This window comes from Macrobrachium nipponense, chromosome 4, assembly GCF_015104395.2.
Source record: "Macrobrachium nipponense isolate FS-2020 chromosome 4, ASM1510439v2, whole genome shotgun sequence".
Lineage (NCBI taxonomy): Eukaryota > Metazoa > Arthropoda > Malacostraca > Decapoda > Palaemonidae > Macrobrachium > Macrobrachium nipponense.
Genome location: NC_061100.1, coordinates 132678217 through 132702876, shown reverse-complemented (window position 1 = coordinate 132702876; position 24660 = coordinate 132678217). Strand labels below are relative to the sequence as shown.

Sequence of the window (24660 nt, the reverse complement as noted above, 5' to 3'; positions counted from 1 at the left end):
TTATCTAATATGATGTTTTTTCATGTTCATTCTTGTAAGCCGCTGCCTGCCACTCTTCCAAAAATATAGTTAAAAAAAGTGCAAATTTAGTGATCGATGTGTCGATTTTATAAATGTTCATGCTTTAATGTTTAAAATGTGTATGCAAATGTATTATGTATAGGGTATTTTTAATTCTGCACAGAAATATGATACTAAGGCAGCTTTTGAAACTGCCCTTCACGTTATCAACTACGATGTTTTTTCATGTTCAGTCTTGTAAGCAGCTGCCTGTCGCTTTTCTGAAAATAGTTAAAAAGAGTGCAAATTTAGCAATCGATGTGTCGATTTTATAAATGTTCATGCTCTTATGTTTAAAATGTGTATTAAAATATATTACATATAGGGTATTTTTATTTTTGTACATAAATATGATACGGATTAAGGCAGCTTTTGTAACTACCCTCCAAGTTGTCAGAGGATGTTTTTTCGGTACGAATTAAGGCAGCTTTTGTAACTACCCTCCACGTTGTCAGGGGATGATTTTTCATGTTCGTTCTTGTCCGCTACTGTTCCGAAAAATTCATAGTGTCATTTTATTAATTATGCATCTTTTCCATAAATCCTTTAAAAAGTTATACATTACTTAACTGTATCCAGTAATATTATATGTATTCTCATATTATTGTATTATAAAATACTACGGCAAATCTAAGCTAGTATTCTGCGGAGCGGCCAATGTTTTGGTTTCAAATCAGCTGATGGCAACTACGAGTTTGTTTCGCCATATTTAACGCAATTCTGAGCTGATTTTCTTGCTTCTAGTTGGCATAAACAAATATCTAGATACTTGACTTATATGAGACAAGGTTATTTTTCCTTATACAACGTGTTTTTAGGTGGAAATATGAATTGAATATGTCTCGTTGTAATTGTGAACTTTTTTTTTTTTTTTTTCGTTAACAGATTACGTTGGCGGCATGTTTATTGCGTAAAAATATTAAGTGATTCCATTCGCAATTTTCCTTTATATCATCATAATACGAACTCTATGTTATTTATCTTATATCGGCGTGAAACCAACACTAAAATGTGTTCTTTCAAGCCCAGTAGTTTTGATTTAAATTATTTTATCTCAATTTTATCTACGGTTGTGTTTGATGGCATACGTTTACTGGAATTTTATCCTTGTTGCTGATGCACGATAATAGTCATTAGCAGCTTGAACAGTTTTCTCAGCTTCAGTTATAAATAGGTTTAAATTTAACATCATATTTCCCGATTAATCTTTGATCTATATTGATCTTCGATCTATATTGAGCTCTGATCTATAGCGAATAAAGTTATTACATTAAGATATCTGTTCTATTCTACATAACTTCGTTTATAACAACTGTGGTAATAGTGTACTATAGTACGATGATTGAAATACAAGCCAAACGGATGTTATCAAATTCGGTTGTACTTAAAGAAAAAAAAGTTTCACGTTCGGTTGTTCATGACTACACATTTATGCAACGAGAATAACGTTAAAACCATACTTTCATCATTCTCTTTTGCTGTTTTTGAACTTATGTAACTAGAAGATGGGATAAAGTTAGGCTATTGTAATTTGGTCTCTCATAAAATCGGATTATCGTAACTTGAATACTACAGCTACCTGTACACTTTATAACACCTTATTATATCTTTACATACTCTAGACACCCAAAGGATTAAAGCTAGGTTTTTTTCACTTTACAGTATTTATAATACTATAATGTACAGGCAGTCCCCGGGTTACTACAGGTTCAGGGTACGACGTTTCGAGGTTAAGGCGCTTCTCAATTATATTCATCAAACATTATTTCCAGGGTTACGACGCATGTTCCAGGGTTATGATGCCTACAACGCTCATCTGGCAGAAGAAATATGACACCAAAAATGCAAACTAATCAACATTTCAAGGTTTTTTTTATGAAAAAGGCAATAAGAATGCAGTTTACATACTTTTTAATGCACCCAAAGCATTATAAGTAAGGTTTTCTTAGGATTTGTGATGATGTTCCGGCTTACGACGATTTTCGGGTTACAATGCGTCTCAAGAACGGAACCCCCGTCGTAACCCAGGGACTGCCTGTACTGTATAGTAAATTCTATAGATCTATACTGCATAAATATAATTTTACTTAGTGCCCCATTGCGGGATTAAGGCGCCGTTTGACTGGTGTAGGGTGCTGTTAACTGGTCTAGAATTTTGAAAGAAGGTGTGCGGCGGCCGTAGGCATTAAAATCGCTCAGCATCGAAAATCACTTAGCGTCGGCAGCCAGGAACGGCCCCCTGCCGCTAACCGAGGGCTGCCTATATAATCCTTTGACATTAGTTATTTTGCAAAGTGGTAGTATTAAGTTGTACTGCCTTTTCCCTTATTTTGGATAAGAAGTACAAGACTTATGGCTCGTTAATTTTCTGACTGGCATTTGTCCATCAAAAAATACTCTGTTTTTACAAAAAAAAGTTTTTACAAACTTATTGGTCATAATAGCCTTTATGCACAGTGGTCCCCCGTATTCGCGGGAGATGCGTACCAGACCCCCCTGCAAATAGTTAGAATCCGCGAATGTTTGGAACCCCTCTAAAAATGCTCATAAACTCCTGTCCTGAACATGCAAACATCAAAGTATCCCTAAAAAGACCATCCTTCATCAAATATACATAAAACATCCTATTATGGTTCATATTAATCTTTGAAATATTATTAATACTGTTTTAAAGTAAATCTTACATTTTATGGTTATACATAAATACATACGTATTATGTACGTACTGCATGACTTAGTTAAGTATGTGAAAATAATTCAGTCGCCCCATAAGTATTTAGTCATGCACGTTTTCTTTCATACTGTTACTATTTGAGACATCCATTTTCTTTTTACAAGGGAAACAATTGTATGTGAAATCACAAGCGATAGAGAGAAAGAACAAAATTTGTATGAACATTAAACAATTGTTTTACGCTAGTACAACATATGTAAACCAGGTACTCACCAGAGATGAATGTTGATTAAAGATGATGATGATGAATTAGCCGTGCAGTCCGATGAATGACGATGAAGATATGACTGCACAGCTAAGCAGAGGAGTTACATATCCTCTGAGGGCGCCTCTTCACCTTCAGGTGGTGCTTCGGGAGGCAGTGACTCAGGTGATTTGGGAGGCACTTCTTCAGGCGATTCAAGAGGCACTACTTCAGGCGATTTGGGAGGCTTTGGAGGGTCTTTCTTCGTTTGTGTGATGAACATTGTGATTGGCAACTGCTGCCGTTGCTTCTTCATGGTGGTGAGAGCTTGATTACAGGGCTCCAATGCTGTGTCTAGAATATTAGAAAACTTCAAGGAGCGCTCCATGTAAGGATCCTATGTTGCGACAAACTCCTGGAGGTCGTTTACCATTTTTTTTTAACTTGGGACAGGCGTTCCAAAGTCAGGCCCTCCTCCTCCTCCTCCTCCTGATCCTCTCCTGAACCTGGAGTGTCTTCTTCCTCACTGGCGGACTTCGTCAGCTCTTCCAAGTCCTGGTCAGTAAGGGGGTCAGAGTGGGCATCAATGAGAGTGCCGACTTCTTCCTCGGTGATATCGTCAAAGCCCTCACCACCAAGAATTTTTGCCAACTGGACTGCCTTATTAATGGCTGAATGCTGGATTTCCTGGGGAGAAAAGCCTGTATAATTATGGACACAGTCTGGCCACAACCTACTCCAGCAGGCATTCAGTGTCTCCTTCTTCATGTCCTTCAACGACCGGTCAATGACAGACAGACACGTGGCAATCGTGAATTTACGCCAGTAATCTTTCAGCGTAAATTCACTGTCACGGTCCATTGCATCAACAAGGTGCTGGAGGGAGTTCCCGGTGTAGAGTGTCTTGAAGGCACGGATGACGCCCTGATCCATAGGCTGGAGGAGAGAGGTGGTGTTGGAAGGAAGGAACTCAAGCTGGACTCCCTTGGAATAAAGATCGAGAGGGTGGCCACCAGCGTTGTCCATTATCAGCAAGACCTTGAAGTTGATGTCCAAATCGGCCAGGTATTGCCTAACTTGAGGAATGAAACTCTGGTGAAACCAGTACTCCGTCAGGACTTTGGTGATCCAGGCCTTGGGATTATGCATCCAGAAGATGGGCAGTAACTCCTTGTTCTTGTTCTTCACCCTGTCCTTTTGTGCCTTGAATCCGGAGGCTTTAGCTTCATTCTTCATAAGGTACGTCCGGGACGGCATTTTCTTCCAGAACAGGCCAGTTTCATCCATATTGAACACCTGTTCTGGGCGATATCCTTTCTCCTGGATTATTTTCATGAAGGCCTCCGGATATTTTGCGGCTGCCTCTTTGTCTGCAGATGCAGCTTCCCCATGTAAGGAAACAGACTTTAGATGGAACCTTTTCTGGAACCGATGGAACCATCCTTTGCTAGCCTGAAATCCTTGGGGAGCTGAGGACGGTTCCGGTTGTGGTTCTTCTTCTTCGTCTTCCTCTTTAGGAGCTGGTTCTCCAAAGCCCAAGAATTCCAACGTCCCTTCTTTGTCGCCTTCCAGTGCCTCCACATCTTCGGCTTCGGCTTCCTTTTCCTCACCACCTTGTGAAGCAGTAGGAGTTGATAGCTGCTGGTAGATCTGTTGTGCTTTTTGGCGTATGATCTTGGAGTCAAGGGGGCATGTTCTTCTTCCTGCAGTCCTTTATCCAGAACTCGAGTGCAGATTCCATTTTCACGATGGTTTTGTCTCTCACTGTGGACACAGCCTTTGTGGTGCCATAGTATGTCATACTAACACTTTTTCTTATTTCATTTTCTTTTTTCTTTATATATCTAACTGTGCTCTCATTCACTTTGAAATGGCGGCCGACTGCAGCGTAACTTTTTCCCTCCTTCAACATATCGAGAAGTTTCACCTTCTCGTCAAGCTTCATTACGGTCTTCTTTCTTTTAGCTTCTTGGCCAGAAGCCTTAGAAGGAGCAGGGCGCTTTTTAGGGGCCATTTTCGATACGATGCACACAGATATTTGCTGATACACACAAGAGCTTAGCGTTAACGTTCGCGTATACCCGTAAGTTTCTGCGCAGTGAGGTTGCTAGGGTACTAGATGCGCGATACCCACAATTCCATCTCCGCGAAATGGGGCCAGGGTTCAATCAATCAACACCAAGTGTACAACCAATGAGCGACAAGGAAAATGAATGCTGCTCCTGGATTGGCAGCTGTGCAGACAACAGCCAATAGCATTTTAAATATCATTTCGTTTGGGTACTGCTCTAAGAAGGCGTCACAGCATCACAAGATTTGTTTATCTGCGGAAAGTTGGCTTGGGTACAGCATCTTTTAAGAAAACCCGACTTTGTTACCGACATTTTGCTGTGTTTACATGAAAGTATTACAGAACTGTAATATTTGAAAATTAATAAAGCTTTTTTTCATCATAAAAATGTATTTTGTCACGAAAATATACTCATTATGTACGTATGAAAAATACACGTACATGTACGTACTGCGTGCCGCAGACAGAAAAATACGTACCCTGCTACAATTATGTATATACAATCATTGTCTTACGTACTTTAGATATGGTCTGCATACTTTTATTATCATCCTAAAACAATTTATGTATGTACGTACATACATATCATATTTAAAAATCATCTTAAAAATTTCATAAAATGTACAGCCTGCACAATGCGTACCCAATTGACCCAATACGTATTTATGTAAGTTCAATGGCAGTGTTGCCAAACTAACGCATTTCACGCTAGATCTGGAGTTTTCAGATTTAATCTAGCACCATTGTTTTCCAATTTGTGCGGTCACGCAATCCTAGAGATTTTTATGATTACCTAACGTGAAATTTGGCGTGTTATTGAAGGTAATGAACAAATTATTAATAAATGAACAAATTATTAATAATATATTAACACAGTGGTGCTTAAAAAATCTGCCCTGATGCCAATTTTACAAAAACAACAACTGTCACGTGTGTGACACACCTTTGAATGTCTTTAAGACAAACCCTAAGGCTATAATTATAAGATTATAGGGGTTGTTTTTCATTTTCAGGTACTGCTTAAATCTCCTTCCTACATCTGCCCTGCCCTTGATCTCTCTCTCTTTTCTACATCTTACAGTTATCCAAGCGAGAGTTTTTTTCTATGGGATAACATAGGCCCACCAATTGCTTTTTCATCTGGAAAATATTTATTTTGTATACAATTGCCTTTCTCAGCTGTGAAGTTGATGTCTATCCGTGGCTGTGAGATGACCAGGAATGACATGTAAGTCAGTGTCAAAGTAACTCTTCACTTCAGTCAGACCAAAACTTTGTTGCCATATCGTATTCAAGCAATACATATTCGTTATTGTTTCCTATCTATCATTTTGAGAGAGAGAGAGAGAGAGAGAGGAGAGAGAGAGAGAGAGAGAGAGAGAGAGAGAGGAGAGAGAGAGAGAGAGAGAGAGAGAGAGAGAGAGAGAGAGAGATGGCTGTACGTATACGATTGTTAATTTTCTCAGTTGCCAAACTCACTCTGTTATGCTTTATTTCATATTATCTTGCTCACCAATTTATACCTACGATATTTTTATTCAATTCATTACATTAAGCTTTATAAGGAATGTCTAATAAACAGAATAACCATACCATTATGAAATGTCCTTGTACGAATAGTAAACACTTAAAAATTCGCATCCGCGAATAGCCGGGGATGACCGCGAATAATTATGTATATGTTCCACAGAGAACCCCGCGAATGGGCGAGTCCTTCCGTGAATAATTTCTAGCTAAGTTCCAAAGAAAAATCCGCGAATCAGTGAGTCCGCGAATCCTGAGAACGCGAATACGGGAGGCCCACTGTATACACGCAGTCCCCGGGTTAATGCTTTGGGTGCATTAAAAACTATGTAAACTGCATTCTTATAGCATTTTTTTATCCAAAAACCCTTGGAATATTGATTATTTTGCATTTTTGGAGCCATATTTCTTCTGCCAGATTGGCGTTCTAAGCGTCGTAACCCTGGAACATGCATCGTAAACCTGGAAATAATTCCTGATAAATATAATTGAAAAGTGTTGTAACCTTGGAACATCAAAAGCCGAACCCGTTGTAAGCCAGGTGCATGAAATAAAACATTCCTAAAAGGATGATTCCCCCATGCATGTTCAGACAACACCTGATTACTTGAGGTAAATGGTATACTTCATTTTTACTGTGCCAGGTCTCTCAAGGAAGTGGGGAAGGGAAGAGTGCTCTAGAGTTTATGATGAAGGGATTTGTATAATAGTCTGGTGCATTGTAAATAATTTTATTTTAACTATCAAATTAACCAATGAAATGTAAAAATAGACAGTTACAAGCATTTTAGTTTAAGCGGTACTTTGTATTTGTCAGTTATAAGCCAGTTATAAGCATTTTCAGAGGGTATTTTTGCACTTATGAGGCAGGTTGTGGAACTTATTCCCACATAAAAGTGGGGGAGCACTGTATTCTGGCAAAGACCAAATAACCTCATCTAACACACTTTCACTCTCATGTGATTTAAACAAAAAAAAATTTAATATAAATAGAAAAATCTGTATTGAAACCTGTACGTATATATTATTAAAAAGGATACTGACATAACTCCAAATCAGTGTTTAACCTTAGACTTACCAAGCCAGACTAAACACACTCGCATCATGCATCATTCAAGGTGAATTGCCTAGTTCAAGGTAAAGACAGGGAAAATTTACCTTTTAAATACATAGTACCACTTTATAAAACTTCCTTCAAGAAAATTGGGCAATTTTATAATTGCAAATAAAAACATAAGGAATTTGCATGACTTTCTTAACAGAAAATTGCATTTTTTTATAAGTTCTTCAAGCATACATTGTAATAAAAAGAAAATTTGTTCTATTTTGAATTCCATATCATTGTCATTTTTGAAGGTAAAAATATCATATCTCTGTTCTTTCCTATTGATGGGCAGGTAGCCATTCATGTTGCCTCTTTATGTACACCATTACTAATCATACCAAGTAGTATGGAAACATAAGCCAGAGATAAACAAACTATCTAAACTGTGGTTAGTAATTCAGCCTTTTTGAAAAGGGAGTCTGACAAAAGCTAAGGTGATTGCACTCCAAAGATGCTGATTTTTTTTTTTTTTCCAGAGAGGTATGTGGTCATGGGCATAGTATCATTGTGGGAAATATAGATGAAAGTTTCATATGTATTTGAAATTACATAGGTAAAATTGCTTCCTTTACATTAATTAACCTTTCAAGTATATGCTTCGTATTCCTTAGTTATTTATTGTTACACCATTCATATTTCACTGGCAAAGTAGTTTGTGTTAATCGTTAACTTACACTTCTATGATATTTTTGGTTGTAAATTGACAGAACAAGCCTAGGATGGGGTGTAAAGTTGAAATATCTGTTCAAATTAGTTTTATACATATAGAAAGTTTGCAGTAAGTCTTTCTGCCCATTTTTGTTAAAGGTAATTGGTCCTAGGAATTAATGCTAATGACTTTTCATTTTTCATCTTTGCAGCCTGAGCAGTGGGCTACATTTTATGATGAGCCAACATATGAAGATGAACTTGAAGAGGACTTCGAGAGTGAGGAAGATTTTGATGATGAAACTTACAATCGCAAAGGTAACAAACGAAAAAAGACTCCTGTTGGCAGGAAGCCTAAGGTAAGAATGTAGTCTTGTTAAGTTCAGTTGTTTGTGTATAGTGTTAGTGTTTTGTAGTTTTTTTTCAGAAAATTTAGTATCTTTGAAACACTGGGAGTTCTTTAGTAACTTACATGCTTTTCATTTTGTGTATAGTAGTTTTCATTTACTAGGACTGATGTGTATCCTAAGTGCACTGAAATTTTTGTTGATCATTATATATAATCAGTCTCCCCCCAGCACTTTTGTACATGTGATATCCCCACCAACAATTGGTTTATGATTTGTGGTTTTATCTGCGTGTAGGAAGAAGGAACATGTTTTACCAGTTTTTATTTTATTTGGGAAATTTTAAGGCAAAATGAAACTTGTAATGGAACAATATGAAAAATAAATTGAATTACCCTCAAGCACATATGTAACCATTTCCAGGGGATAGGCCTTGTAAATGGTCATGAATATTGGTTTTTTATAGGTCCACAGAATTTCCATTTCGCCATTGCTAAACACTGCAGATCACTTTCTGTCTTAAAATTATTTTTGAAATATTCAGTTTAAAACATGAAAAATTTTCTTTGTCCGTAAGGTCAGAGAAATGTTCATTCTGCCTGAACAACTTGGGAGAGATTACAAATAAATTAATCACAACTTGATTCTGTTTAGTCCTAAGATTTTCTGTTCCCTTCTAATGGACTTCCAGCATAGATTTGAGGGCATGAATTTTATCTTTGGGAACTAATTTTGTATATCTTCGTTAAGTAGAGAAGAGTACAGTACAGTACTGCTTTGTAATGTGAACTTTATCTTATAGTGAATAATTATTGAATGATTGAAAGTAGTAGCCATAGGTGAATATTGTTTAGTATTATTTAAGAATAGCTACTTTTGTTGATTTATGATTCAAAAGTATATTTTGATTAGCTCCCTCGTAATATAGTCACAGTAACATCATCTATCATAATGTAAACTGTTAGCTTTTGTCTTCTCACGATATTGAACTCCTTTACTTGTTATGCTTACAATGAGGTCCCTGGTGGGATCCCTAAGAAAAGCTCCAAAAAGAAGACAACTGAGAATAGCACGCAGGTATGTGTTAGTGATGTGCATTATGGGATGTTTTGCTTTTAGGAATTTGAACATAGGAATTTAGTTTCCTGTATGTGTTATGTATGTGCAGTGAATGTGAAGTCTTCTTTTCTTGCAGCAGTTGTCTAGTTCATATTGGAATTTAACCTCTTGAATTTTGTTTCAAGACTTTTTCTTTTTTCTTTTGAGTGTTGTGAATATCCTCACCTTGGCCTTGGGTGTGGCCTCTCTTTGCTTACTCTTGGTTATGTTTTTATTTAAGTTCTTTAATATTTTGCTCCTGATTGTTTATTGTTTAGCAATACTGTATGTCAGATCTTCAGGTGATCTTACTTTGAATACTTGAAAGTGTATCTCAACTTTATTTTTGTGACTGAGGTATATAACATAAAATGGCAGTCAGTTGTATGGCTGCTCATATATTTAACAACAGATGAAAAAACCTTATTTAATTGTTGTTGAATAGTTTTCTGGTTTAGAGAATTGTATGGTATCTTGGGAAGGGTTCTAAAAGAAAAATAATTTGGGCACATAAATCTATGGTATCCTATATTTAAAAAATGACATAGAAATGCAAATGGAAGTTAACAGTTTAAAAAATAGGGTACAATAAACATGAAACCCAAATAGTGGTTTTACCATTCTTACAAGGAAATAAATATTGTTGGCATTAGTATGGAACCTGAAAAGTTTGTAACTAAGAACACCAAGAATAATCGAGATTGTTTTTTAGTTACTTTGACAAGGAACTTGAATCTAATTTGTATTTTAGAGAATACAATTTTACAAAAGATGGTTTTTGCTATTCAGAGTTGTTGTCTGTAACTATTACTGATATGAAATCCAGAAGTTTCTTTAAAGAATGTCAATGACTTTTGGACATCTATACAGAAAAAAGATTTAAAAGGTAACACTACTAAGACATAATGTTACTGATACTGAATGCTTTGTGTTGTCAATATTTAGCCACAGATTAACTGAAGAATTTTCAAATATTTTTATGCGGTTACACACTACAAGCTTCATGTCAAAAACAAGGGAATGAGTGATTAACATATAAGCTGTAGCAATGTGTTAATTTTATATGGTACTGAGATGAGTAACCTGCCTAGACATGGGACAGCAACTGCCCCATAATTATCTTTATTTTACTGCTGTTTTATTTGCCAAGCAGACCTGTTTCTTGCTGGAGCTGTAGTCAGTGTTTTCCTTTTTCTATCTATCATTTATTATTACTGTGATTGCTGTTATCCTCTGCAGTTTAGGTTTTAATTTTTACACTTTTTGTTATTCTTATTGTGTTAACCTTGTATTTTGTGCATGATGTATTTTGTCTTGAATTTTCATCTGTCAGTTTAGTTGAGTTAGCTTCATTCATGAAAATTATAATTATGTAGCAGTTTAACCAGATCATTGAGTCATTTCTAGGCTGCTAGCACTGATCTGAAACCTTTTTCCTAAAATGGCAGTGAAAATGAAGGCACGTTGAAGAATTTGGACTTCAAAGGACAATAGAGTAGAGGAAATGGAAAAAAAGGTAAAGGGCAGAAAACATTACAGCTTTTGGCCAAAGGGATGCTACAAAGAACCTTCAGTAGTATTGCCTAAAGTGATCTGTCCAGAAAACTGTAGGCTGTACCTATCTTCATGGTTGTAGTTGTTAGTGGCTTAGAAAACATGTGGAAGAGATTCCTATAATGCTCTTGTAACCTTATGTGGGAGTGTTCCAGTTTTGACCAGTCTTCAGTACTGCGATGCATGAGGAAGAGTGGTCTTGCTTTGTAACTGCTGCACTGTAAAAGGGCTCAGGAAGCATCTTTGACCAAGGAGCAATATGTGATGTTTTGAGTTCCTTGGTGGCTGATTTACTTGTAGCTCCTTTGCTTGAAAATTCTTGCTACTAAGTTATAAATTTAAGAAGCTCTTCTTTCCTGCTTATCCCTCTATGTGTACCCAGGGCAGTTCTCTTAACGAGAAGTGGATATTGGAAGGAAGACATTTTCAATTGTTGCCCATGTCCAGATAATGACAGATACTGTCTGCAACTAATATTCTGTCGTGTGGTTGATACTGCAATGGTTGATTTCTGTTGAGGCATATTTTTCACAATATCTCAATTTTGGGGGTGATTGGTGCTGTACTTGTAACTGGTAATTTGTTGTCCATTCTTGTCCTTGGTCTCCTGAGAAGACTGGCCAAGTGGTTTGCCCTAGAACTGAGCAAAATGACATTGAACTAAAACTCATCACAGATGATGCCTTCAATGAAATCAACCCATGGGGTTATACAAATACCTAACCCCATAGTGTTAGGTATTTATATATAGTCATTATGAATTTACTTGAATTCTGTTATGAAAGAAAAATTAAATCAAGACCTTTTTGGAGCATTAACTTAAAGCTTACAAACAGTAAAGCTTTGGAAAGCAGCATCAGCGGTCATATTCTTTAGTGGGACAGCGGATGGCAAGTGGACTCTTAAAAAATATTTTTGAAGATAAATTAAACCCTCTAGAATCTAGATTATGATCTGAAACATTGTTAAAACAGTTATTCCCCTTTTTCAGGTAGATCAGGCTCTTGAGTGTTGATGTATAACATATACGAAAGACATGAAAAGACTTATGACATAGATGAATAAGATTCAAAGATTCAAAGTGCCTGAAGTAGACAGTCATGGATGTGACTAATCCAGTGGGCATTATAATAGTGGGCTAGAGGATCATTGAATGGGTGCATGATAGAATACAATTTATTATAGAATCCGCAATAAACAGCACACACAGAATTTAAATAGCCAACTTAACCCTCTTACGCCGATTGGACATATTAAACATTGACATAAATTGTCTCCCGGGTGCCGATTGGACGTATTAACCTCTTCATTACCGAAAGTTTGTTTGGAGGTAGGTGGGTACCACCATTCAAGTCTACTACACCGCACCGGGTGCATAAAGGTGGTACGCATAGTACCACCAAAACTCCTCTTTTCAGATAGGGACTTCCAATCATTCTGTAATTTCGGTTTGAAGAGTTTGGAGCAAAATAAACAGTATGACACGATGCCAGACGTATGATGAACCCAAAAAAATATTATTATTGCTTATAGTAGTGTGTAGGTGACAGATGAACTGCGTCTCAACAAAAAATCACAAAACCAGACAAGCGTAAACATGTAATAACTTCTACCCAAGTAAAAAACCAGTTGTATCATCATTTACTGTATTTATTTATTTATTCACATTACATTTTACAAATAAAAGATATGAACACCAGATAAATGAAGGTAGAAATAAAGCCTTATAGTAACTTTATATATATAAAAAAACCAAACCAGAGAAAAAGCGATTTTTTCTGAGGACAAGAAACTTGAAAAATTAGTTTAGATACCCCTGATGCCCCTAAAGTTGTTTTCTGTGATGAAACTAATCTTAGAAAACATAGAAAATGACATTGACCAATTTTTGAAAGATATACTATAAAATTTGCGATTTCCATATTTATTGGCGGGGCTTTCGCTTTAGTTTTTGCTCTCTTTTTTTGTTATTACGTGCTTATTTACGGTTCTATTTTGATAATACTTTATGTGCATGTTCCAGGTGCGATATACCAACATTCTGTAAGACCGAATTTCTATTCAAGACCGTAGTTTTCTCACCGACCACCAGTGTCCCTTGTACAAGGGACACTGAGTTTCACATTTTTTTCATAAAATCATTTATTTTCCCTGTAGGATGATAAAACTAACAGAGAATATGCGTTATTATAGTGCTAATAATACCTGATAATTTCATTAGCCTGTCTTGATTAGTGTATTTTTGGCAAATATTTTTACGATCGGCACCCCTCCAAACTTGAGTCACTACCGAGAGATTCAGTTCGGCAGCAAACGCAATGTTTACATTCTGCTCACCCACCCGGTAAAGAAGGGGTTAAACGTCGACATAAAATTTTTTTTAAAAATTCGCGGGAAAATACTTATAGGCCTACCAGCCGAAAACTTTAATCACGTGCCTTTGGGGCGCTGGGAGCTCACGGATCAAGGCGTTGTTTTGTTTACAATTGTTACGCAGGCGCGCAAGCGCGAATTTCTTTCTTATCGCACTAAAAAGTATCAGTGACACATCTCAAAAATTATTTCGTCACTTTGACATAATTTTTGCACCATTTTAAATTAGCCGTTACATGGAGTATTATATATGAAAATGTGCGCAATTTCATGTAGAATACAAAAAAAAAATACTCATGATTGTAGCTTTTATCAGTTTTGAAATATTTTCATATAAATAACGATAAGTGCCAAAATTTCAACCTTCGGTCAACTTTGACTCTACTGAAATGGTCAAAAAATGCAATTGTAAGCTAAAACTCTTATATTCTAGTAATATTCAATCATTTACCTTCATTTTGAAACAATTTGGATGTCACTAGCACTAGCGCTGTGATTTTTTAAAAAACATATTTTTTCCTCTTCGGCGCTCACTCAGAGACCGCCTCGGCATACGGGAGATGATTTTTATTTTACCCCTTTGGCGTAAGAGAGTTAATATGAATACCAAAATTATTATTATTACATGAACTTGAAATGCATTTTACGAGGATAAGCCCTTAACTGTTACCATAGACATACCCTGTACTATTATTCACTTGGGTATTGTATTCACAGATGTTACAGGGATTGTACCTTTGAAGTAGGTTTGCCAGTGGGCTCATCTGATCATAATGTGATTAAGCCTAATGTGGAGATAGGTAAGGTTGTTTCTGGTGTTAGCTTTTCAAGAATGATATACTTGAAATCCCATGGGAGTTGGGATGGTATCATGATTTTTTTTAGATTATGTGGAGAGATATCCCTAGGGTCTGAATAGTGTTGAGTTTTGCCATGAAAATAAGCCATGGTTTAATGCTGCAAGTAAACATGCCTACCATGAAGAACAAAAGATTATTTATATAAATTTGTCTTATATTCTGCAATTTCAAGTAAATTTATAAAATAGAAAAGCAGATATGTCTTTCTGTGTGCGGAACACACATTCAACTTAATAGAATTATCACCTCTTACCACCTCATATTGTGTCTTATCTCATATATGGACTTCAACTTTGGCGATAAACTCGGACACCTGACCCTAATAGCTGCCTTAAACAAACTTTAGAAGGATCAGGATAAAGGCAAGTGGACTGAATGAGTATATTGAAAAACTGGTAAAGTTTACCATATTTGCCATTTCATAAGATGAGCTTGAGTTTTGGGGAATGTTCTGGAAAAATCACTTACTTATCTTAACCACTGATATTTTGAAGTTTCCTCTTGATTGATTAATTTTTGCTCTCCTTTGCTCACACTAGTGTTGGCTTCAACTCACTTTTGGAGTAACCATGATACTTGGCAATAGGTTAAGGTGTACATTTTAATTCATGTTTTGATAGTAGAGCTATGCATTTGAAAGCTATGGATTTTGTGACTACAGCTGAATTCATTCTTGTGTTCCTCAGAATTTTAAATTGCTTTGGAATTCTTTTAGCAATTATGTTGATAATACAAAATATTTTCAACAAGCAAATGGCATTTTAGAGGTTTCTTTTATCTGAACTTGGACAGCTGCTATTGCTCATTGGAGTCTTCCAGTCTATGCTACTTGTTTTGGGGCCACTTGGGAAAATTTTTAAGACTATCAAGCAGGGACTTTATGGAACTACGTACATACTACCGTTTCAGAATTATTACTTTCTTATCCGACATCCCAAAAGTTTTTGATAATAGACTTCTTACTTATTTTAAGTCCTGAGATGAGCACATTTCATGCTTTTCCATGGCACTGAATATAGAGTAAATGTGAGTACAATTAGAAGGATACTGAATACTATTCCTCTGTTCTTACTAGCAATCTAAAGTATGATGATTAAAGGAATGTTACCGTAACTTGACAGATAGAGCTTATCATTGTTTTCATAAGATTTAAAAGGCTGGTTAGATAATTCTGTTGAAGCTACTTAATAAATCTAAATCTCTTTGGCCTCTAATCTGTGTACTTAAAATTTTCATGGTGAAGAAAATATAGTTTGTATAAGCCCATGAAGCTGGGCCTGAGTAGTGAAGTAGTAGTAGTATTTAAATTCTTAAAGTTGTACTCTTAAGTTACCCTCTAGCCTACAGTGCTCCTTCTGATCAGACAGACTCATAATACATGGCTGGCTATGACAATTTTTCAGAGCCTGAAGAAGTATGTATGTGAGCTTTACCCATTAAGAACGTCCTGTGAGACAGCTGAGGCCTCTAGAGCAGTGGTTCTTAACCTGGGGGGCATCAGCAATTTCTAGGGGAGGCACGACCCTAGGGAAAAAAGTTCTCTTAATTTGTTATTCTCTTCACAAGAGTGAGGAACTAATATTCAGGTTTCTGAAAAAAATGCAAAAGTATTGCCTTATAATTTATAATGTTACTTTACTTTACTGTAATTGTAGACCTCCCTTCCTTTCCCTCAAAATCCCTTCGCTTTCTCTTTTTGCCCATAGGGGGGTAGTGCCGTCAGTGGACCTCATGAGGTGCTCTGTAGGCATTACTTAAGGTTGTTTGCAGCGTGCCTTTGGCCCCTATCTGCAACCACTTTCTTTCCTTTTACTGTACCTCCTTTCCTATTCTCTTTCTTCATCTTATTTTACACCCTTTCCTAACACTTGATTCACAGTGCTTCAACTGCAAGGTTTTACTCGAGGAAACTGGGAGTGACGTCATCAAAATAAGTGACGCCACTAGGGGCGCTGACGTCACGGCTTCCCCTCAACCCGAGGAGGAAGCAGAAGGATACAAAATGGCTGACCCCGTAACGTCACCAGCAGTGCCGATGCCACAGCTTCCCTCTGACTCGAAGAAGCAGCAATCGTCAATGGCGGAGCAATACAATATGGCTGACCTCGGCTACCAATGAAGACCAGGCCAGGAGGTTGGGGAGAGAGCTTGGGTAGCCTGAGGAGGGGGAGGCAAGCATCCAAGAAGTGGGTCAGCATACCCTCCAAGGAGGATGGACCGATACTTCCAACGATGAATCGATGGAAGAAAAGGAAAGAGACAAAGGCACTACGTACACTAGCATGGGGTGTGACTGCGGCAGGAGACGAAGCATCGGGAAGAGAAGATGAAAATCCCTCCCACGAAGGAGAGGTAGAAACTCTACGATTCTCCCTCTTACTATAAAATAACTTCCACTATAGGCCACTCACAACATTCCGTGCAGGGATTCGTTATGGTACAACCATTAGAATGACACCTACTGCAAGTCTTGTGAGGATCTGTCGCTGAAGAAGCCAAAAAACGAGAACACTGGAAACCTTGAGTCCCCAGGGACACACGTTGCCGAGGCCGAGAAGGAGCGGAAGAAGCCATAATACAAGCGCGTGCGCGCACACACTCACACACAATCACAAGCGAGAACGGGCAATGAATCAGGTAAAAGGCCGAGAGAGGACAACCACAACTCGCCCAGGTGGTTAAGAAAAAGACTGAATGCTGTGGCGTGGGTGCATGGTCCTTAACCACTTTTCACTCGATATATGCACGCGTTGCCAGATCTCATAAGATTCCTAGCTTTTCATCCGCGATTTAACTGGATCCAGCTAGGTGCTAGAAAATTATCCTATTGTTAAGACAAAAGGTTTGTAGCTATGGTAAATACAAATTGTCTTAGAAAATTTGTCATATCAACACTGAATTGCCTTTGGCCTAAACTCTTTATTCAACTTAACTTTCCCCCCCCCCCCCCCCCCCTCTTTAAATCTGGGAGGTAATTTTGCTCATAGATGCAAGGTTGGGGTATTTACTCGTAGATGCAAGGGGCCCGTGATTTACTCATAGATGGAAGGGGGCCATGAAAGGAAGGACCAACTCTTAGAGGGGAGAGGGGGCATGGTAATAAAAAGGTTAAGAACCACTGCTCTAGAAAAACTGGCAAAAGTCCTTAGCTTCTAAAGGTCTTATGTAAATATTTGTAAAATTGTAGGCAGTCCCTGGTTTACGATGGTTGCAGCTTACTACGTTCTAAGGTTACAACACTTTTCAATTATATTAATCAGAAATTTTTTCCACATTTATGACACATGTTCCAGGGTTACAACACTGATCTGACAAGAAATATGGTACCAAAAAGGCCAAATAATAATACAGTGGGGCCTCCCTTAGTCGCTGATCAGCAATCACGGTATCAGTTAATCACGGGTTTTTCCTTGGACCACTTCTCAGTCTATATCGCTGTATAAATCGCAGCATCGCGGGCTTGTTCGTGGTTGGCTAAGCCTCGTCTGGGTCCGATAACCAGCAAATGCATGAACATTTTCACATTATGATATTAAGTGACAATAAAGGTAATAAAACCATTCCCACCTTATATATTATTGGCATATCTTCATAATATATAGCCCATTCATGGAATAATTCCACATCATTAACATCAACTTGTTGAGTGGCCAGCAGAAATGTAAACATTTGAGTTACATTGCTTCACAGAGACCTTTGCCGTTCGTTAACCTTTTAGAAATGTTAATAGTAGTAGTGTAATTACAGTAGTAATAACATTTAGGAAAACATTAATTTTCCATTCGAACTTCATTATTGTTTTGGTAGAACTTAATCAACTTCTCTGAACTGCAGTCATACAAACGATAATGTCATAGATTATCGTATTGTTGTTTGCGATCGGCGACGAAGCGTAAACATAAAACAATTTTTACCTTATATATTATTGGTATATCTTCATAATAAGCCTCTTCAAGGAATAATTTCTTGGAAAGCATTTTTCAAAAGACAAAAATACACTTTACAAGTTTACATTATGCATTGATTACTTTATTTTGATGTGATTACATTAATATTACAGTATGGTACTGTAATAAGTACAGTAACTATTTTTGAGCATAATTGTATATTTATTCACGAAAAAAATACATAAGATCACCGTGACATCACTAAACCTACAGTCTCGTTCGTACATACTATTTTTACACAATGTGATAGTGGTTACACCTTTCTACAAACTACGATGTATTTTACATAAGTATCCTCTCTAAACTATCATTACTCACTTTACTTACTTTTTTTGTGGAGCCCAAATACTATATCCCGGAAAATGAATGAAATCATGAATTTTATCATAGAGTAAGATTCACTAATTACTGTTTTCATCTTCTTTTCATGACTAAATGCATTTTTAGGATAAACTCTTTTACAAATTTTCAAATACTGTGAATGTAAATAGCAAAATCCATGTATTGCCATATTTTTATTCTTTCTGTGATTTACAAAACTGTGCTTCAATACAACTTTTATGGTTGACTCAATGATTATCACATATTATAACAGTATATAAGAGAATATCTTATCACTATCGATGTTTCATTTCTTACCACCATAAAAATATTTAAAATGCAAATTTCATTTATGTTATTCTTGAGCTAAGCTAGTCCTAAGCTGCTCTCTAAAGCTAGTCAACAGTTACTCTCGTCCTAAGCTGCTCTCTCAAGCTATTCAACAGTTACTCTCATCCTAAACCGCTCTCTCTCTCTCTCTCTCTCTCTCTCTCAATGAAATATGAATTGCTGTATAATAATATCATAAACTATTATGTACAAAGTTAAAAATAATAATAATTCCATTAATAAATTAATTTCTTTTAGCAACTAAATTGTTTTCCAAAATAATTCTTTCGGTAATAAACGTCCATCAGCTGATTCTAAACATAAACAAAAGACAAAAATAGATTTTTATTGCTATATTTTGCTGTTTATACATTAATATTATAGTTGGTTGCTGTAATTATTACAGTAAATCATGTATTTTTATCATGAATATGTTCATTCACGAAATAGATATACTATGTACGATATACTATGTACTTTTAGTTTGGTGCAGCAGCCAAATCAAGAAAATAGAAAGGAATTGTTAGGTAATATACTTTTGTTTGCTGATCTGATGAAGGGAAAATTGAAGATAGGAAAGATGAAGGGGAAATTGAAGATAGGAAAGAATTTATAAAAAATTTGTGATATTATAGACATATAACTTAAACACACACAATCAAAGGAGGCATAAAGTAAACAAGGTAGCCGTTTTGTTTTATGTTACTGAAGTGGCGTTTGAGCACATGCGTATGTAGGCTTCTAGCCGTAATCTGTAGGCTAGTAGGCTACATATGTACAGTAGTGTGTATACTCCATATATTTTTAAGGCTAATGTAAAATAACTTTGAAACTGTCTTGAATTTAGTTTAAGGTGATAGTTGAAGACATTTGGTGCTTGAACTAAAGTAGGCAGTTATAAACATTGGAATAGTGGGCTTGGGTGTGTTAATTATTAAAGTAGGCAGTTTAAAGCAATTTTTTAGGGGGGTACCGGGATAACACGGGTATTTACTTATCACGGGGGTTCTGGGCCCTATCCCCCGCGTTTATCGAGGCCCTACTGTATTTGAAGGTTTGTTTATGAAAAACTTAATAAAAATGCAGTTTGCACAGTTTTCAGTAGACCCAGTGTGAAAAATGAGGTTTTCCTAGGATTTTTTTATGATTTTCAACAATTTTCTGCTTTACAACAATTTTCGGCTTATGACGCAGCTTAAGATCGGAACCCCCGTCAAAAACCGGATAATGCCTGTAATTTGACTTAGGCTTAATTATTATTAAGATTTCATTGATTTAGGAATAATCGGAATCATTAGATATCCCAACCAATTTTTTCAGTCTTGCTTGAGAAGCTTTAGAAATTGTTTTGCAACAAGAATGATTTGATTTTGCTCTCCCTCACCCCATTTCCTTTGTTCCCTCCATCTTTGTTATTCTCTTACAGTGTATATTACTTTACTTCCCTTGTAGCCTTAAGTCTTCATTCCTCAGAAGGAAATAAATTTTGTATTAACAGTCAACTTGGGTATTCATTATATTCTTTGTTGTTTAATTGTTAATATCAAGCTTGTACAACAAGAAAGTCTACTTTTTTTTTTAACAAAGAAATTCAGTCCTCCTAATTATGGTGAATTCTAGAGCTTTTTTTTTTTTTTTTTTTGCATTCCTTTACCTTTCATATATTTTTCATTTTTAACAAGCATCAAGGTTGAACTTTCCAACTGCCAAACTATGATTGAAGGAGCTTAAAAGTGTTGGCATTGCACTCTTACAGGGGAATCCAACTGATACTGGATGTTCTTGAGATTGTTTTTCATGCTTGTTGCTTTTGAATATTCATGACTTAAGATAAATGCTGTTGTAGCTGTGTCACATTCAGACTAGTGTGTGCCTTTGGGATTTATTGCATTTACGGTGTGAAAATTTGGAATGGAATCTGAAAGCTTTTCTCCATTGAATCTGATCCGAAAAGTTTGAGGTCATTTGTAGATAATTTTTGGAACAGGTTGAAGTCGGTTAGGGAATTAATAACTGGCAGGAGGAAAGGGAGCTGCTTTTGCCAATCCTTATTGTAGAATGAAAATTAGAATTTTTGACAGTTAAAGGTAGAATTCTGATTATCTTTAGTTCTTTATTATTGGTTACCAGAATTTTAGTAATATATTGGACATTTGTTATTCAGACTTAGGGTTCCTATCAAACCTTGAATGGTCACAAAGTTTGCAGCGGTTGAGAACATTCAGGTGACATTGGAGAAGCAAGTGATCAATAAGTTCAGCAGGCTTTGCTAGGGTTGGTTTATTTTATCATTTTTCATTCAGAAGGCTGGAGATTCAGTTTTAGTTGGAGTATTTTTTGTCAATGTTGTCAGGCAGAGATATTTGCAGGTCCTCATTCACAAGAGCTTCCAGATCTGGTAAATGAGGGCCAGATCTGGATTTGTCTATTTATAAACTCTGCTTCTAAGTAACATCCACCCAAGGTCTGTCTGTATAGTGTTGATAACATCTGTTGCTGTATGATCTTGCTCATGTGGTTTATAGCAGTGTAATTACCTAAGTGACACTAGTTTTGGTATTTCCTCCAAGCTGAGTTATGCAAGACTTAAAGTTATCACTTTATCACTGATGCGATCAGTCTCTCCTAGTCAGCAAGAAGTTAGACTTTTATCTACTCTTGCAAAATTGGAGATCTAAGCTTGTAAATTGCTACCCAAATAAGCATTATTATACTTTATTGGTAAAGCTTCCCTTCAACTTTCTGACTGTTCTCTGTGCAAGTGATTGCATGATTGTAATGTTGCATGTGTGCCCTAAGAGAATTTAAACTTAATTGAACTTTTCTTATAGGATTCCTCTAATTGGAGGTACCTGTAAGTAGAAACCAGGGATGAACAACAAAAAGCACTGCTGTTGGATTAGTTTTGACAGTACTCTTATGGTTACACAAATATTTCTGTAAATTTTATTTTTACAGGGGTATTGCTTCATATGTTGATAGAGAACTCAGGATCCCTCTTCCTATTCCAGTCTCCAGGTCACAGTTAGGTTAATGATGCTTCTTACCGATAGAGACTTAAAAAAATGGCTGCCTTTTCTTCTTTGATGACACTTGAGAGGTATACTTTAATTGTTAATGTTGATACTGCTACATGTGTGAATGTGGTTTATATAGTAAGCTAGCATATATTTTTGTGTATAAGACAACCTTTGGATAAGACTAGGTAAAAAATTATGGCAAATTTTCTTAAATCTTTGGACACATTGCTCAATAATGCCACACCTGGCAACTCTTGAAAGGGGGCGGAGCTTTAAAATCATAGCAATTGTTGCTTTCTAGATTTCCATTAACTTTAATAAAGATTTTGTTGAAGTCCTATAATCATTTATACTTGATTGTAGTAACAGGCTCTATATTATTCGTTAATGTTGGTTTGGTAACTTCAGTTCAGAGTAGAATATCAATCATCCTTTTTTAAAACTTACTGTTAAACCTTACTTATGTGTATAAGTAATATTTGACACTAAATAGACGTAAAATTCATGTGTAATTAAAGACGGATCTTAAAAATGAGAGAAAATTTGTAAAAAATTTTTGCAGTACTTGCAGAAATCGTGAGGAACATTACAGTAAAGAATGAAATATTATGAGAGAGAGAGAGAGAGAGAGAGAGAGAGAGAGAGAGAGAGAGAGAGAGAGAGAGAGAGAGAGAGAGAGAGAGCAAAATCTGCTTACGTGACAGCATAGGCCTATATATAACTACAGTGTTCCCCCTTATTCATGGGAGATGTGTACCAGACACCCCGGCAAATAGTTAAACCTGCGAATAGTTAGAACCACCACTAAAAATGCTCATAACTGCCTATCTTGAAAGTTCAGATACCAAATGTATACCTTAAATAACATCCTACTTCAAATATACCTTAAGTTACACATACCTGCCACTGAGAGCCGAATAGAGAGAGAGAGAGGAGAGGAGAGCAGATAGAGGAAGAGAGAGAGAGAGAGATAGAGAGCGAGAGAGAGAGAAGAAGAAGGAGAGAGGGAGAGGAGAGAGAGAGGAGTAGGAATAACTCCCAGTCGCTGACTCCTTCCCCCCTGCCTATACATATATCAAACTGTCATTGTTCATACGCGAACAAACCCTCAGTCTTAACAATAGGATCATTTTTAGCGCCCAGCTGGATCCGGTTAATAAGCAGATGAAAGCAAGAAATCTTGTGATATCTGGGAACGCATGCGTAGATCGGGTGAAGAGTGGTCAAAAACCGCTAATCTACGCCAATCTTTTTCTTAACCGCCTGGGCAAGGGTTGTGTTTTCCTCTCTTGGCCTTTTCCCGGTTCATTGCCCGTTTCGTTTCTCTTTGTGTGTGTGTGTGTGTGTTTTTACCTGGTATTATGGCTTCTTCTGCTCCTTCTCGGCGTCAGCGTATGTGCCCGGAGTTCCTGGGTTTCCGTGTTCTCGTTTTTATGGCTTCGACAGAGACAGACCCTCACATCACATGCAGTAGGTGTCGTTCGAATTTTTGGATGATTACGAATCCTTGTACGGAATGCCGGGCATGGCCTAAGGAGCAGTAGAGGAAGTTTTATGGTAAGAGGGAACATCGGAGTCTCCACTCTTCCTACTTGGGAGGGCTATGCTCCTATTCCCGATGTTTCGTCTTCCGCAGTAGTCAACCCCCATAGTAGCGTTGTCCCTGCATCTCCTTCCTTTTCTTCCATTGATTCGTCGATGGAATTATTGGGAGGTCCCCAGGGTATTTTTTGTAATGTAGCCCCCTCTTCCTCGGGAGCTTTTTCGGATTTTGAGAAGGTTGAGATTTTTTCATCATCCTCTTCTCTTCCAAAGTCGGAGGCGTCCAAAATGGCGGCGATTTGGAAGATGCTTGGGCTAGGGGGTACCCCATCCTTGGAGGGGTTGTTAACGCATTTTGTGGAGGCTCGCGCACCCCCCCCCTTCCCTGTTCAGCCAGGCCATCCCCCCTCCTCCCGGCCTCGTCTTCGCAGGTAGGAGCAGTCGGCCATCTCATATTGCTCCGCCAGTGTCTGCCGCCTCTTTGTATCGGAGTGATGTTGCGGCGCCAGCCCCATTGATGACGTCACGGGGTCCATCTTTGTGTATTCCTCCGCCAGTGGCGTCTCTTTCCCCCTCGCACAGAGGGGAAAGCTGTGATGTCACCACCGCTTCTGACGTCACTCTCATCAATGATGTATCTCCCAGTCGCCTCCTCCGATCCACCTCGCTTAGCCCCGACGTCATCACTGCCACCCAGTTCGCAACATCTCCCTTCCTTGTCTTCGGAGCCTTCTCTGGCTCATCAGTCTGAAGTCATATGCCAGGCAGTGCTTCAGAGGCTGGACTCTGTATTGGATGTGAAGTTGGCTGCCTTATCGGTTGGGAGGACTGGTAGGAAACGCGTTGCTTCGTCCCCGCCTTCCGAGAAGAGTACGCATAAGAAGCAAGTGCTGTCTTCCTCTCCCTCTTCCCCCTCTACGCCTCGTCGGCGTATTAAGCGTT

At 37.4% G+C, this 24660-nt stretch overlaps 1 protein-coding gene across 2 annotated transcripts in view; it reads left to right on the top strand.

The window, feature by feature from the left end:
- Positions 1-24660, top strand: part of LOC135211184 (zinc finger protein ubi-d4 B-like) — a 227435-nt gene that overhangs the window by 87369 nt on the left and 115406 nt on the right. For both annotated transcript variants that reach the window (XM_064244399.1, XM_064244398.1), the window contains exons 5-6: positions 8539-8685; positions 9691-9750. In XM_064244399.1, coding sequence (XP_064100469.1) covers positions 8539-8685; positions 9691-9750 — 207 coding nt within the window. The remainder of the gene's footprint in view (positions 1-8538; positions 8686-9690; positions 9751-24660) is intronic.